At 38.7% G+C, this 16,204-nt stretch overlaps 3 protein-coding genes and 1 long non-coding RNA gene across 7 annotated transcripts; 2 read left to right on the top strand and 2 right to left on the bottom strand.

Annotated features, from left to right (window-relative positions):
* Nucleotides 1-131: 131 nt before the first annotated feature.
* Nucleotides 132-4,485, top strand: LOC140758032 (receptor-like protein EIX2). 3 transcript variants are annotated; one of them, XM_073097715.1, is made up of 3 exons: nt 132-359; nt 446-532; nt 783-4,485. In XM_073097715.1, the coding sequence occupies exon 3, from the start codon at nt 817-819 to the stop codon at nt 3,574-3,576; it is 2,760 nt and encodes a 919-aa protein (XP_072953816.1). In that variant the 5' UTR covers nt 132-359; nt 446-532; nt 783-816; the 3' UTR covers nt 3,577-4,485. The 3 variants fall into 3 exon arrangements, with proteins under 3 accessions (XP_072953816.1, XP_072961560.1, XP_072969181.1); XM_073105459.1 differs by having other exon boundaries at nt 449-532; XM_073113080.1 differs by lacking the exons at nt 132-359; nt 446-532 and adding an exon at nt 618-674.
* Nucleotides 4,486-5,113: 628 nt separating this feature from the next.
* Nucleotides 5,114-6,185, top strand: LOC140762600 (zinc finger CCCH domain-containing protein 23-like). Its single transcript, XM_073100476.1, has one exon. The coding sequence runs from the start codon at nt 5,223-5,225 to the stop codon at nt 5,988-5,990; it is 768 nt and encodes a 255-aa protein (XP_072956577.1). The 5' UTR covers nt 5,114-5,222; the 3' UTR covers nt 5,991-6,185.
* Nucleotides 6,186-7,575: 1,390 nt separating this feature from the next.
* LOC140764321 (uncharacterized) lies at nt 7,576-9,381 on the bottom strand. Of its 2 annotated transcripts, none has more exons than XR_012105017.1 (3): nt 9,205-9,381; nt 8,887-9,067; nt 7,576-8,095 (listed from the first exon to the last, which is right to left on the bottom strand). It is a non-coding gene; the product is annotated as an uncharacterized lncRNA (long non-coding RNA). The 2 variants fall into 2 exon arrangements; XR_012105016.1 differs by having other exon boundaries at nt 8,887-9,058; nt 9,205-9,376.
* Nucleotides 9,382-9,816: 435 nt separating this feature from the next.
* LOC140766172 (syntaxin-71) lies at nt 9,817-15,007 on the bottom strand. The gene is made up of 9 exons (XM_073105636.1): nt 14,576-15,007; nt 14,359-14,484; nt 12,885-13,050; nt 12,248-12,333; nt 11,583-11,651; nt 11,466-11,510; nt 11,307-11,369; nt 11,116-11,192; nt 9,817-10,132 (listed from the first exon to the last, which is right to left on the bottom strand). Exons 1-9 carry the CDS (start codon nt 14,729-14,731, stop codon nt 10,117-10,119), a joined length of 804 nt encoding a protein of 267 aa, XP_072961737.1. The 5' UTR covers nt 14,732-15,007; the 3' UTR covers nt 9,817-10,116.
* Nucleotides 15,008-16,204: the final 1,197 nt, after the last annotated feature.

A 16,204-nucleotide genomic window follows, 5' to 3' on the forward strand; every position in this document is an offset into this window, starting at 1 on the left:
CGTAGATAGATCTCTAATGAAAGATATCTCTACGTATATCTAGATCTATGACGCTAAGCAGTGTAGTGATCTCTCATGAACGTGTATATACACCAACCGAGTAGAGGCAAAACGTAATTGATGGCATGTACGTATTGCATGCAATTTTTCACTCTCCAATGAAAATTAAGAACCAAAAACGAAAAGGCTAATGGAGGAAGAGCGAGGAACACGGGAATGAAGGAAGGCAGGAGAGATACACGAGGAAGACACTTTACAAGCCAGCTGGTCGGTCAACCACGTAGCAACAATAGATGCCGAGGTTCCTTGATTACTCTATTCTTCGTCTACCACCAATAAGAGAAGCACAAATTAATTAAGTAGTACTCTATGACTCATTGACTTGTTATTCTTACAATTTCCCAAAGTTTACAACTATTATAATATTACGACTCTCCATGCGCAGCAGAAGCAAGTGCCGTATCACCCTGGACTACCGCTAGCCACCAACAATTCTCCTGAAATATACCTATGCATATACATATTTACATAGGTACCTATGCAGCTCTCTCTCTCTCTCTCTCTCTCTCTCTCTCTCTCTCTCTCTCTCTCTCTCTCTCTCTCTCTCTCTATATATATATATATATATATGATATCCTCTTTAATCCCAGGTGTTTGGCTAGCTAAAATACACAGTAATCATTTCGCTTCGTCTTCCTGTTTACTTGTACCTATTCTCTATTAATATTGCCTTTAGGCCTTGACTATTGCGAGAGCTGCTTATATGATCCTATTAATCCCAGGTGTTTGGAAGCTAGAAGAAGTAAAAGAAGTTTAATGGCCAAGGCGACAAGATCCTCTATCCAATGTTGTCGTATCGTCCTAATAATGATATGGGTTCTACTGGCCCAATATCAAATCCCCATTTCCTCCATATCTGTGGAGCCCAAAGGAGGAGGAAGGAGTTGCATCCAGAGAGAGAGGGACGCACTTCTTTCCTTCAAAGCAAGCATTGAAGATCCCAGTGATGTCCTATCTTCTTGGCATACTGGCCAAGACTGCTGCCGATGGAGGGGCGTCGTGTGCAGCAACAACACAGGCCATGTTGTGAAGCTCGATCTGCATAACAACTTCATCGTCTTCAACTATGACTACAACACTGACGTGATCAATTATAAGTTTCGGACGTTGGGCGGTGAGATCAGTCCTTCTCTGCTGGCTATAGAGCATCTCAACTACCTCGACCTGAGCTACAACGACTTCGGATGTAAGCGGATACCAGAATTCATTGGCTCCTTCAAACACTTGAAGTATCTCGACCTCTCTGATGCAGGCTTCAGTGGGAGCATACCTCCTCAGCTTGGTAATCTCACTAAGCTGCTCCATCTCGATCTTTCTGCTAACTCTTTGCACTCGATTGATCTGGTATCATGGCTACCATATCTCTCTTCGTTGAAGTACCTCAGCATGAGCGAGGTAAACCTCAGTGCTGTTGTGGATGGGGTGCAAGCCATGAGCATGCTTCCAGCTTCTCTAAGAGTTCTCTATCTATCCATGTGCAATCTCAACGCGTCGTTCTCTTCTCTGCCTCTTTACTCTTCTAATCTCACATCACTTGTGAGCCTTGATCTTACGTACAACTACTTTCATGGTCCTATTCCTGATGGCCTGCTAAGAAATATGACCTCCCTCAAAGATCTTTGGCTTGAAGGTAATGATCTCATTGGTATGATACCAGAGACTTTGAGGAATCTATGCAACTTGAAAATACTCATGCTATTCGGGAATCAAATTAGCGGGGACATAACAGAATTGATGAAAAGGTTGCCGCCCAAGATAGAGGAGTTGGATTTGTCTGCAAATAACTTGGCCGGAAGTCTGCCAAGTTGGGTCGAGCATATGACCAGTCTAAGTTATCTTGATCTCAGTTTCAATGGCCTCACTGGTCCCATACCTTCTGGGATTGGAAAGCTCACTAATTTGAGCGGTTTGGATTTGAGTTCCAATCACTTGGTTGGCATTATATCAGAAGATCATTTTGCAAGTCTGACGAAATTAGAAGATTTATCCTTGTTCGACAACAACAACCTGACCATGGTAGTAGATCCAAATTGGATCCCTCCATTTAAATTAAAATATGCTGGCTTGAGCTCCTGCAATCTGGGGCCCCATTTTCCTACGTGGATTCGATCGCAGACTGAAATTTTTTATTTAATAATGTCCTATACAAGAATAGCCGATAGGTTGCCAGATTGGTTTTGGAATGTAATTTCTCAAGTCAACTTTCTTGATCTCTCCCTAAACCAGATCAGCGGAGTATTACCATCAACTCTGGAGTTCTTGTCAACAGCATCTGAAATAAATCTGAATTCAAATAGGTTCCAAGGTGGGGTCCCGCAGTTACCAACAAGTCTTCAAGTGTTGGATCTTTCAAACAACACTATTTCTGGTATCATCCCATTATCTATGTGCAACCAGCTACACTCCTTAGAAATCTTAGATCTATCACACAACCACCTATCAGGACAACTTCCTCGATGTTTGACAAGCATGAAATCTTTTAGAGCTAATCCTGGCGACTTGACACCGGTAGGTTCCAAACTTTCAATAGTAAGCTTCCACAACAACAACCTCTCTGGTGAGTTCCCTTTGTTTTTTCGAGGTTGCCAATATCTCAATTTTCTTGATCTTTCTTATAATAACTTTTATGGAAGCTTACCGACATGGATAGGTGAAAGAATACCACAATTAGTTTTTCTCCTATTAAGCTCTAATATGTTTTCTGGCTATATACCTATTCAGCTCGCAAAACTAGACTATCTTCATGTTTTGGACCTTGCTCACAACAATCTATCAGGAACCATAGCTCCATCTATCGTGAACTTCACAGCAATGACCACAATCTCCACGTATGGAAATTATTATGTCCCTGATTATATTAGCATGTTAGTGGTCACAAAAGGGCAAGCTCTGGAATACTATACCAAGACAATAATGTCTCTCATGTCGAGCCTCGACTTATCAGGCAACTGTCTAACCGGAAAGATCCCTGAAGAGATAGGAGGCCTTGCTACATTGAAAAATTTGAACTTGTCTGGGAATCGATTGATTGGGTATATTCCAGAGACAATAGGTGGTCTACAGTCATTAGAGTCTCTTGACCTATCAAACAACGAGCTTTATGGTGAAATTCCTCCAACTCTATCAGCTTTAACTTTTTTGAGCTACTTGAATTTGTCCCATAATAACCTCTCAGGAAGAATACCATCTGGGCAGCAATTACAAACACTTGATAATCCGTCAATCTACGAAGGCAACATCAATCTTTGTGGGCCTCCTATTTCCAAGAATTGTTCAGTAGATGGAACGAGTCTAAATTATCCTCTAGAACATGTAGATGGAAATGAGATGTCATCTTTTTATCTCAGCATGGGTCTAGGATTTGCAGTGGGGCTTTGGGTGGTCATTGGTCCATTACTGTTCAAGAGGACATGGAGCACAACTTATTTTCTCTTTATTGACAACATCTATGATAGGATCTATGTGTATATGGTTCTTAATTGGGCTAGGCTCATTGCCAACATCATGAAGAAATAAAGCAGAGGTGTGGTTCTACAACCGGAGGAGTTTCCACTGTTCAGATCATGGAGATTAGTCATTGTTTACTGCTAAATTGTGTGATTATGCTATCAACATCCAAATCTTGATCACACCTTATAATAGATATAAAAAGTAGATAGGTATCAAATATGTTGGTCATTTGATCTCTTCCATATAATTTATATATCAGACTTGTAATCGTCTTTACCATTTGGGTAGCAATTACAAACACTCGACAATTTGTCAATCTACGAAGGCAACAACAATCTTTGTAGATTTCCTATTTCTAAGAATTGTCCGGGAGATGAAATGACTCTCTAAGTAATCCTCTAGAACATGAAGATAGAAATGAGATGTCATCTTTTTATCTCAGTATGGGTCTAGGATTTACAGTGGAGCTTTGGTGGTCGTTGGTCCATTACTGTTCAATAGGACATGGAGACTGGAGCACAGCATATTTTCTATTCTGTGATGACATGCATGACAGAATATATGTGCCAGTGGTTCTCAACTATTCCAGATTGATAAAAAAAAAAGCTAGAAATCAAGGGGAGTGAAGTAGTAGCAAGAGAACTATAGATTATAATTTGCTACTCTAGTAGTAAATAATTGCTAAAAGAGTGTTATTCTGCAGCTAACTAGAGGCAGGACTTGATGCGCATGTACGCATTTTATATCAATAAAATTTTGGTAATCCATTTATCACCATAGTTTCAAATGTCTTACCTTAGCATGTAATACAATTTTTTTGCTGAAAGCTACGGTAACATTTGGATGAAGAGAATAGGAGATAAACCAAGAGATGATATAAGGAGAGAAGATAAGAGAATGAAAAAGAAGAGAAAATAATTTTCTCTTGTCTTGTATAGATGTAATTAAGAGAAGAGAGAAGGACAAATACTTTTCTCTCATCTTGTATGGGTGTAATCTAGAGAAGAGAAGAGAAGAGAAAATGACATATTTACTATTATATTATTTATCTAATTATTAGCTATTAAAATAAACTAGTACAAGCTCTAATATCCATAATATTATTTTTTAAAATAAATAAAAGTAACATAAATAAAGCATAATATCTGACAAATGTATTATATTACCATTCTCATTTAAATTTGTAAATAAAATTTGAAAAAATTAAATAAAAAGTATAATAGAGTAAGAGTCAATACCTTTTTTTTTATCTATTTTTAGAGAGAAAAAAAGTTAAACATTTTAAGCTATTTTTTTCTCTCGGTTTCCCTTCTCCTAAAAATTCGACCTAAATAAGAATAATAATTATTATTAATTTTCTCTTTACTTTCTCTTTATCTTTCTCTTTATCCAGAAGCAACTTGCAATTAGGGCCACGTATCATCATCCCTTATCCTGTACTATATCCACTCCTGATCAAGGCCACCACGTTTTGTAGTATGCATCAAACTGTTCGATTCGAAATGCAGAAAGAAGGGTAATTTCGTAAACTTACCTTCCACGTGTGTGTCCTGGTGGAACGAACCGTCAAGAGATCTCGTCCGCTTATAATACACCGAGATACTTCCTTCCCATTCTTATTTCCCTTTCCACCGTCTCGTAAACCAAGCGGCGTCCGTTTCTATTCTTTTCCCCCAAGCATTAGCTCGTTTTAAATTCTCGGTCATTTCCAAATGCTTTATATACGACCGGCTCCTCTCGAAGCCACGAGAAGCAAGGCGATGGTATACGGAGACGCAAACCACCTCGATCCGACGGCCATGATGGACTACTACGCCCTACACTGCTTCCTCCCCTCCAACTCGGAGGCCGACTCGGCCTCGAGCGACGAATTCCGCATGTACGAGTTCAAGGTGCGACGCTGCCCGCGCGGGCGTCCGCACGACTGGACGGCATGCGCCTACGCGCACCCGGGCGAGAAGGCGGCGCGCCGCGACCCTCGCCGGATCCGGTACGCCGGCACGCCGTGCGCTGACTTCCGGCGGCGCGGAGCGTGCGGGAGAGGCGACGCGTGCGAGCTCGCGCACGGGGTGTTCGAGAGCTGGCTCCACCCGGATCGGTACCGAACGCAGCCGTGCAAGGACGGGGTCGCGTGCCGGAGGCGCGTCTGCTTCTTCGCCCACACGTGTGGGGAGCTGAGGGCGGCGCCTATGAGCCCGACGTCGACGCTGGCGGCGCCTGTGTCGCCGATGGCAGAGTCGCCGCCGTTGTCGCCGGTGGTGGGGATGAGGGAAATGGTGGAGGGGATGAGGAGGTTGAGGCTGGGGAAGACGAGGTCGATGCCGTGGTCATGGAGGTACCAGATGGGATTAGGGCTCGGATCGCCGACGCCTACGAGGGTGGCGGCGGCGGAGGAAATGGAGGTGGGACAGAGGCGAGAAGAGGAATCCATATCTGGTGATGAGATGGACTTTGGATGGATCTCGGATTTAGTGCAGTAAGAAGAAAAAATGGTTCCCGATGGTAAGTATTTTGAGAAGCGAAATTACTATTTGAGAAGTAGCATAATTAAGATAGATAAAATGTTCATAATATTGATGTAAATATTGATTGCAATTCATTATCCGAATTTTAATCCGATGTATAGTGTAATAATCTTGGTGATCAAAATAATAAGAGTAGTAATAGTTACTACTTTTTATCACTTGGCTCTGGTTTTGGTAGGATGGTGGATAGAATATATATGTATATAATAACACTCCTTTACTTAGTGGAAAAATGTTTCAGATATCCGAATCGAATCGTACGGGACGATGTGGATTCGGATGAGCATCTGTTATTCTGCTTAGAAAACAAGGGAGAGTTGCGCACATCGATTGCTTGCGACGTGGATGGAATATAATGAAGGCTCAAATATAAAAATTGAAAGATGTCTGCTGACTGGACAGCCCCATGGAATTAAAAAAGCTATAAATCTTGGCAGAGACCTTAAACCACACTAATTCTATTGAAATCCTAGGGGTTGAACGAGAAATGGTTAGAAGATACGGTATAAATCACAATAAACACATAGTCCAGGGTCTAAAAAAATGTCCCATAGATAAACTAAAAGATACAAAACCAAGAACCCAAAACCAACTGGAAAAGAAAATGGAAAGAGAAAGATAATGGGATCATGCGATTGGAGGAAAAGAAAAATACAGCATAAAATTGAAACAAATATAATAAAAGACAAAGGTAAGCAATAAGAAATTGGCATTGCCGTGTTCTTCTACAGCAAGCAGCCAACATGGGGGCTAAAAAAAATATCTGGCCTTAAACTATGGGTGCTTTGAATCTTTCCCTGAAGACAAAAGAAATAATAATTAAGAAGCAAAGGCAAAGACATTGGTACGATGATGCTGTCCTTTTACAAACCGACCATGGTTTTGCGACGATTTCTGTGTGTCAGAGAGACCGGCTCCCAAGGTTGAGGTACAAGTTATAATTTATAATCCGTAGTGGCCTAGTGGGACATGGGATTTGCCTCTCCTTGTAGGGTTTTGACCAAACTAGCCCTCTCCCAATCCACTGACTAATATTAGTTTTGAAGAACAGTAACTTCTCAGAGTAATTAAAAAAAAAACTATAATTTGAAATTGTTTGAAGTAACCAAAGTGATCTTTATGAAGCACTAAGGTAATACGTAATGAACCATGTCGATAATAATATATATGTTAGTGATAAAGGTCTAGATTGGAAACAATGTAATGTGTCATAGGGTTTGAACCAATGATGTCAAGGCATTTAAATGCATCCATATCGGAATGAATGCCATACCTAATTGTCAAAGGTTAGTAGATTATCTCTACAGCAATCTAGCTTCAAGCCTAAACAAGCCAAATAAATGATGTGATCGATGGTGTCGCCTTCCGAATAATTTGCCTTTCTTTTCCAAGTGGACTCTTTTCAGTATCTTCCATATATTGACAAATAACAATGTGTAAGAATCAAATTTAATGGATGGAGATGGAGCTCAAATGCACTCAACTGCTTATATATATATATATATATATATCTAGTTGATGCTAGAAATGTTCTAAACTTCGTCATAGCATGTTTAACTTTTTACAAATAGAATAAAGAGAGTTCAGCAACATCTGACAGAGAGCATTACAGGTATTGCATATCTAGAGAAAACATAAAATTCAAGTCTGTTGAAGATTTCAATGGACAAGCTCAGAGAAAGGCAAATCTTTACAACCAAACAATTGGTGAGGCAACTCGTAAGCTAGCAATCTTTTGAATTGTCTAGTTTCATGATAATGACATGCGACAATGTGTCTCTAGCCCACAGTTTCCAGTAGCTACAGTTCAAAAGTAGGCCATGGATTTTATCATGCTTTCTCTATCATGGACCATTGAGGTAAATGATCAATCGAACAGCATGGCCCACATAAAAACGACTGGGCAAATGAATAAACAAATACGTACCACTTATCGGCTGTCTTCGTATACCAGGGGAATGCAATCCAAGAATGCAACAATCGAAGAATGATCAACTTAGAAGCTGATAAAAGGTAGTGCTTCTGATGGAAACCAGATAAACATAGCTTCTTGTGCAGTTCTGTTGCAAATTTATAGCTTAAATTAATAAGGACAATATGGTTTTCCAAAAAATTGGTCATAGAAGATTATCATCATCGAGTATCATTATTCAAGCAGAAAGATATTCTATCAGCATTTAGCATGACAGTAAAAGATTTTAAAGAAAAAGAACATAAGAAAATTAACTGCAAAGCATTTAATGTTCTAATTAATCAGGCCATCATACACAGAACTTCTTGTTAAAGAAATGACAATGAAAAACAATGGAAAATAAAAACAAGAGTTAATAAGTAAACTGTAAATGGAGAACAGCAGAAGAACAGACAGGCTCATTAATCAGGGTATCAAAGAAGAAAGCAGTTTTACGAACAAAGGCAGTTAAGAATGCATTCTAGTTTTTAGCAGCATTGAAGTGATGACTAGTCAAATAAGTATACGGTAAAAGCAAGAATAGTAGAATACATAGAATCAAATTTGTTCTTCTCCATTCCTTGCATAACTATAATTTCAACCTGAGAAATAGACATCAACAGTAAAACGAGGTGCCACTGCAATTTTTCAGCATTTGCTTCCAAATTTATATAATTTTCTTATACAAATTTCACATCTACAAGAATTTCTGCAAGCTGACTAAATTTCTCGATTGTCTGCAGATAAATTCAAATCACCTGGGCTTTCAACCTCGAAATATGTAAGCAACCACGATTCCAGAAACGGTATTCCACATAATATTAAAAATTAATACGTCCAAAGACGACAAGTTCAAAAGAATTAAAGGTTAGATAAATCAAAAGTTAAATCGTTTCTGACCTCTTTTCCAATCAACATCAATCTTATCCAACCAATCTTATTCCCATTTATCATCCCGGAATCACTTTACCTGGTGATAAAGCACAACATTTCATCTAGCGAAGTAAATCATCTTCTCGTTGGTACATCGTCACGATCATTATGATTACACCACTAGGGCTTCTTCACTACCCTGCAAGTGCTGAAATTATCAAAATAACTATGAAAAAGGAAAGCTAAGTGGTTAGGATTAGAAGCTAGGGTTATGCGTCTGGCAATCATAAATGTAGAAGAGAGACGGCAACAAGATGAGACAGAGACAAGGAGAAGAGATCTGACCTCGGTGTATGATTCGACTCCAGCGGATAAGCATACGAATACGGCGAGAACTGGAGATAATAGGGATCCATAAGAGATAATGTTAGGGTAAATTACTACTGGGGATTCAAGCTCTTTACTTGTTGCTACTGTTTCGAATCTCATGTAAAAGAGTTCGAAATGGTATCTCTCTCCGCGGATTTGTAATTTTAAATAATTACGGAGTTGCTTCTCAAGTTCTATCGCATGAGCTCGTTTAAGAAGATGAAACTACCCCCCACCCTATTGCTCCGATTTTGTTTTACCTAACTGTTTTGTTTTCTCAAATAATTCTATAATTTACAACAAAATTAGTGCAAATCTAAAAGCTAATAGTAAAAATATTATCAGACCTTTTGATTCGTTTTCTAAATTTTGATATCCAAAGAGACAATAGGAAGGTGATTATGTTGATGGATACTATGACTGCATAATTCCACCAAGAGACATGATACATGCAAAATCCCTGTCCAAAATTCTGTAATGAAGGCAGAACTTTGATATTTGCTCTTTGCGATGGTACAAAAAGAAATTGGCATACATGATATATCCATTCATCAAAGTCTCACAATTTGTGGCGTAAAGAGATACTCATGGTACCTGGTCATGAGATACTATACAGTGGTAAAAACAATGGTCGTATCTTTTTGGGGCTAAAAGCTGAAGCAAAAGCCACTAGTACTTAAAGTCATAAATACACAACCATGTGTTTAGCAACACTCAAAAGCGTAATGTGACGGGTTTTTTTTTTGATAGAAAGCACACATACTGAAGCCACAATACACTAAAAGTAAAAAGAATAGAACACTGCTTAAGTATACAACACATCTCGGTCTGATTGGGCACAATTACAGGCTGCTGCAAAACGGCAGGGAGAGTTTTCAGGCCTCCAACTCACTTTTTCAACACGCTGCAATAGAAAGAATGAGATTAAGCCCTATGAAGCACAAAACTGTTATATGTAAGAGCACCACTGGTAGCAAAGAAAATCCAAACAATCTTCGGCCATAAAAAAATGAAGACGTGTAGATGCATCATTTACGTTCTCAAGCTAATAGCAAGCTGTAGATTAACCCATTGACCAGAGACAGGTCAGGCAATAAATTTATTTCGCATTCTTAGAATAAGGGAGATTGCCTTCTGCCAAGGAGCCTGCCTGCCAATTAGATCAGACTAAGAGAGGAGGATGAGACCTAGCTGTTGGTACTGCAGAGGAGAAAGGAGGTTGAGGAAGATAGGTCAGGGTTTTTGGTTGTTTTAATGCGCTAAATTAGGTCAAAGCTAGCATGAGTTAACCTAACCCGGTTAAATTAAAGGCCTAATCTGGCTGAGGCAGTTTGCCCTTTTGTCAAAAGGAAAAAAGAGGCAGGTTCTCCAATTATTTCTCAATGGCATGGCTCCGAGTTAAAACAAACCCAATGCACCCTTTTTCTTCCTTCAAAAAGAGCTGATCATGGATGGTGTCGACCTCCATATCGAATCTACTCTATGGTAGATGGAAAATCACAGATGAATGCTAGATCTGCCAATGGAAAGCAGCAACATTCACAAGTGGAGAGCAATGACCATTTACAGGAAGAGAGCAACAAGCATTGAAACAGTTAAGGCCACACATGTGAGTCAGCATAGCACTTGTCGCGGCACTATTTCTAACCTGGTCATCCTTGGTCAGTAAATTAACTGAGCAACCAAAGCTGCCAACTAGAAGTTCCCAATCAGGAGGTCAATAGTACCATAATAAAAATAATATCCTAATGAAGATATATTAACCCATATTTGGCTCCAAGAATTAAAGCATTTTCCAACACCTAAACTTACTGGTGTTGCGCAACTTATGTTAAGTCAGAGCAATTAAACTATATGAAGAGGTCATAAAAAACAAAGTGAACTTACTTATAGAGGTAAGCAGCAATGCCAAGAATAATACACAGCAAGATGATATCAATACAAAAATTGCGGCTGGATCTCAGCTGAGAAAGGTGGGGAAAAAAAAGTCATTAGAGATGAATGGAAGTATTGCGACTCAATATAGCATGCACATTTATAAAAGATCAAATCATATTCAGAAAGTGCGTAATCTATACCTGATTAACAGTCTCCTTTAGCCTCACATTAGTATTTTTCAGGTCTGCATTAGCTCTGTCTACCTGTATCCAATGTATATGGGATCACTCAACACCTAATGAGAACTTACTTGAATTCCTAATTTAACAAGAAAAATAAAGGTTTTAACAGAAACTAACCTTCGCATCAATCTCATCCATCAAAGGAACTTGTCTATCTACTTCCTGGACAGTTTGAATACAAGGTTAGCCCTATATTCATATGAATTTATCATTTGACAATAAGCAAAAACCTACCTCATTCATATCATGAGCCAAGTTTTTCAGAGTATCCAGACCTTCAGAAATAACATCCAGACCTTGATCCTGCAATAAGTTACAAAATTGAGCTTGTTAGTAGCTGAAGTCAGTATCACAATGCCTTTGTGCAAATATTATGTGGTACTGGAACTGGAATGTTGATTACCGCCAGCCAATACAGTTTGAGAAAATGAACAGTCCTGATACATTAGTCAGATTAAAGAAGGAAAGAAGGATAGACAATCTTTGAAAGTACAGTAAAATTAGGCCTGTGTTATGACTGTAGAGATACTTTAGATCATCTGAAAACCCTAATAAAGTGAACTGTTGGTTAAACAGAGGAAAGAGATGCATTGCAGCCTAAAATCATAGGTTATACCAATAGAGCTCCTTGCTCTCCAGGTAAAAAATGCCACTGAGAGCCCAACAAATCAGATTTAATTCTAAAGAACAATAAATATACAGAAATCACATTTTTGGTGCAGCAAAATGAGAAAAATGCCTAATTGTAAAATTCTCGACTGACAATTGTAGTCTGCAATGTGCATCACAAAAATGGAAATGCATTCTTCTGGAGTTGTAAAATGTGAAGAACGAGTTATCAAATAGAAACAAAAGACTTCAGCTAATAACTAAGTAGGCATCAAAATGGGAATGCTTGCCTGTTTCATTCTGCGCATCTCATATTCTTGTCTAAATTGATTTGATTCTTCAGTTTGCTGAAAGTACTCACTCTCAAATCTTCCATCTATATCCGTTCAGAAAAATAAGCAAGCAGTTATTTCATAAAGCATGGCACAAGGATAAAACACTAAGCACAGGCACTGTAAAAAGGGAAAAGTTTAGAGTTTAGGATAGCAAATAAAGCTTCTCCCCGATAAGTGCACCAAGGAGAACCTACTTTAAGCCACATGTGATCATGTGTTCATGCTTATGTACCTTAGTGCTTAAATTATCAGTTACTCTTGACCTATCTCGTAACCTAAAAAACACTATCCAATCTTAGCTACATGTTCTAGGAAATGTTAGAAAGGCTTCATCTCTCTTGGGCAATTGCCTCAGGATTCATGGTCAAACATGATCTAAGATCAGGTCATGACATATATTATTTTAACTATTTGCCCACTTACTTTAAAAGAACCTCTGCATTAGAAACTATCTGATCATCTTTGAGAATTGCTTTCATGGAACCGAACTGGTCGTCACAAAGCTTTATCAAACTCACAAATAAAGCACCCAAAAGTCCCAGATAGATAAATGGAAACCCATTAATTGACCTTATGAGAGCATTATTTATACCTGTAGTTGAGTCAAATCTAATTTCTGTGCGGGAAGCTGAAGCTGTCCAACTACCAGTTTGCTTTGTCCCAGTAGTGCTCCCATCTGGTATAGACTGAATTCTTTCTGGTAGCGCAGAAACCAAATCATTCCGAACGGCAAGTTCTTCTTTTGTAAGCCCTTTGACCTACAATAAATATGTTTTGGAGTACATAAATTAGATACACATTGTTAAAGGAAAGCCGGCTGCTTTCATTCATCTATCACTGCATAAAGCTATAAAATTAAGAGAAACCTAATATGCAAAAAAACAACTTAAAACGGAGCTGGGAGAAAAAAAAAACAGCCATGTAATAGTCATCAAAGTTGGAACTTGCAAACAACCATATAAATAAGTCAATATATTTCTGCATTGGGATTACCGGAGCTTTTTCTACCTCACTCCAATAAAATCAAATATAAAAATAAGGACAATGCTGGAAATAGCACAGTACCTAAAACTTATGCTAAAAAAGAAGAAACAATAACAAAATACATCTATCTTTTTACACATGCCAGATGCTGGAATAAAACAAAGGAAAGAAAAGGGTACTTTTTAGGTTTATTCTGTTATTGAACTTTGCAAACAGTTATTAACTAAACATAGGACTTTGTTGATTCAACCATTCAGATAACAACACTTAGCAGGCAGTAATCACAGAAACTGCAAAGTATACAAGACGAATACTTACAACATGGTCTAGAACATAGGCCAACAAGAATATCATGAAACTAACAAGTATGAAACAATGTGGGCTCAAGTTTTGTTTCTTGACAAGTGGAGGTTTTCTGCAGTCCCCATGGTGAGAGGGAAAGTTGTGCATGTCAAGAAGCAAGGGGGTTAAGTAGGTGATATCACCTCTTTAGCATGAAGGAAAGAAGCATGACATGACAAACAATGTCTCACCAAATTGAAATAAATTAAATCTCATCATTTAAACGTACCAAACAACAGATTTGGTTAAACTAGAATTCCATATCAATTGAATTCCACCAATTTTGTGATTCCAACTAGGGTGTAGTTTTATATGGACCAAAAATAACTCAAACATTCCCAGAGAAGACAAAAGTGTACGGCCATTCTTCTAAGAAAAGAAATACTGCTATCTAAGATCTGCCTCCTTTACCTTCCAATTTTTTGGCGTCAAAGGGAACCATTACTCAACATTTCTAAATCCTCATACAAACCCAACTTGGTCCTGCCAATTAACTTACTTTACACAACTAACCTAAATGAATCAAAATATACATCGAATATATCTCTCAAAAAAAAACTACATTGTTCCAAGAATCAAAGATCACGATTGCATAACCCTAAGTAACGCAAAAGATCATAATTTGAGCAGGAAAAGAAATCAAACATTAGGTAGAAATAACAAGACTTGAATAAAAAAACTTATAATCCACCGGATCGAAGACAAATCCACAAATTCAGACATTTTCAAAGGTTTCGGACCTTCTTAAGGGCCAATCTCTGGAGCTTGGGGACTTCCTCCATCAGCCGCGCCTTAGTCCGCCGGATCTCGGCGTTCATCGCGACCGCCGCCGCCCTATTCTTCTCATTCGCCGCCATCTCCGCTTTCTACACCCCGAGATCAACAAATCAAAACCAAATCAAACAAGCCCAAGACGAAACCCTAGGGAAGGCGACAAGGGAAGTGAAAGGGCCTGACCTCGAGGGAGGATTCGATGTCGGCCTCGACGGAGGCGAAGAGGCGGGCGAAGGGGTCATCGCCGGAGACGTTGTTCGCGTTGAGCTTCTCGACGTCGTACTTGTCATACTTCTTGCAGATCGAGTCGACCCGCGTCAGTATATCGATCACGCTCATGGATCCCCTCCCCTCTTCTCCTCCTCCGAGCTCTAAACGGCGAAATCGTCGTCCTAATTCTCACCTTAGGTTGGAATCTAGACGTGGAGGGGAGCGGAGAGCAAGGAGAAGAAGAGGAGACAGCCTGTCTATGCCCGGGATCGCCAATAAAGAATTGCTATTCACTTGGTGGGCCCAACTACCGATAAGTTATCAGCAATAAGCCCGATAAGAATAAGCCCAGTAGGCCTTTAACAGGATAGAGCTCCCAATTCCTCCCCTCCTCTGGATTAATCTAATGTGAGCCCATATCTTAGTTTAGAAGAGCAAATTTTGGGATAGGGAAGCCTCTTCTTCTGTTGTTCTAAGGCTTATAAAGACCCTGTCTCTGAGACTCTCTTACACCTCACTCGTTTCGAGAAAAGTTATTAGTGTTTCAGGAGGGTGAATACAAGCTCCTTTTAACTTGAATAAAAGGGTCCCACATGAACGCATCCAATGTGGAAACTTTTGAGGTCTTTATTTAAAGATGGAACTTGATAACGATAAGCTCACAGGGTGGCGATGATGAGAGCTTCATTAATAATATTATTTTGGGACCACGTTAATTCCAACCATATGAAGCTGAGAACAAAATAGTTTAACTGGATTAATTAAGACCCATTTTACAATGCCCATATGATTGTCAAGTGCTATAATGGTCTCATTAATAAGAATAAGAAGTCTTTCCTTTTGTCAATACGTTCTTTAATATATACTTTTATTTTCTATTCCCTTCTTATTTACTTACATACCCTTATAAACTCCATTTGCCTACTACGTACCCTTCAAAACCAAATGTTTTTATATCCTGTAATTTTCTAGTTTTTTTGGTACCTAAATGTTAAAATCTGATTCATTTATAATTAACGTATGTAAAACAGAATAAATATATATTTTTTTGGCGATTAAATGGATTCAATTTTAAAGAAATTTTTAGAGCATTTTTTATATATAAAGAAAAACTTAAGAGACTATAAAAAGAATATACACGTAAAGAAAAGGAAATTAAAATTTACCATGTCATAATCGAGCCGAAGTTGAGTTTTGATCGAGTCTAGTTGCAATCTTCATCAATAAAGTCAAAAGTTTAGCTTCATTAATAAATTTACTTAGAAAAAAAGGAGACAATCTTAAGCCCTCTTTGGTCTTAGCCGCCCTACATGTTCTTTGACTCCATTCTCGATTTATTAATAGACGAATTTTCTTTTAAAATAGTCGAATCTTAGTTGTACAAACAATATAAAAAGAACTTTTACTATTTCTTCGTCTGCGTTCAATTAATTCATGTGATCTGCGAAGAGATCAAACAACGATTATTTTGCATAAATCCAGCCGTTGCTTCAGTCGACTCGATTTAATTAATTAATAGGTTTAATTTCTCTAATCACGGATGAAGGACTAGAGTTCGCCCACGGCCCATCCCTTCTGAGCTCTCAATTATCAACGTGGGCC

The sequence above is a fragment of the Typha angustifolia genome, chromosome 1 (genome assembly GCF_048772165.1).
Source record: "Typha angustifolia cultivar Huaian chromosome 1, ASM4877216v1, whole genome shotgun sequence".
In the NCBI taxonomy this organism is placed as follows: Eukaryota; Viridiplantae; Streptophyta; class Magnoliopsida; order Poales; family Typhaceae; genus Typha; species Typha angustifolia.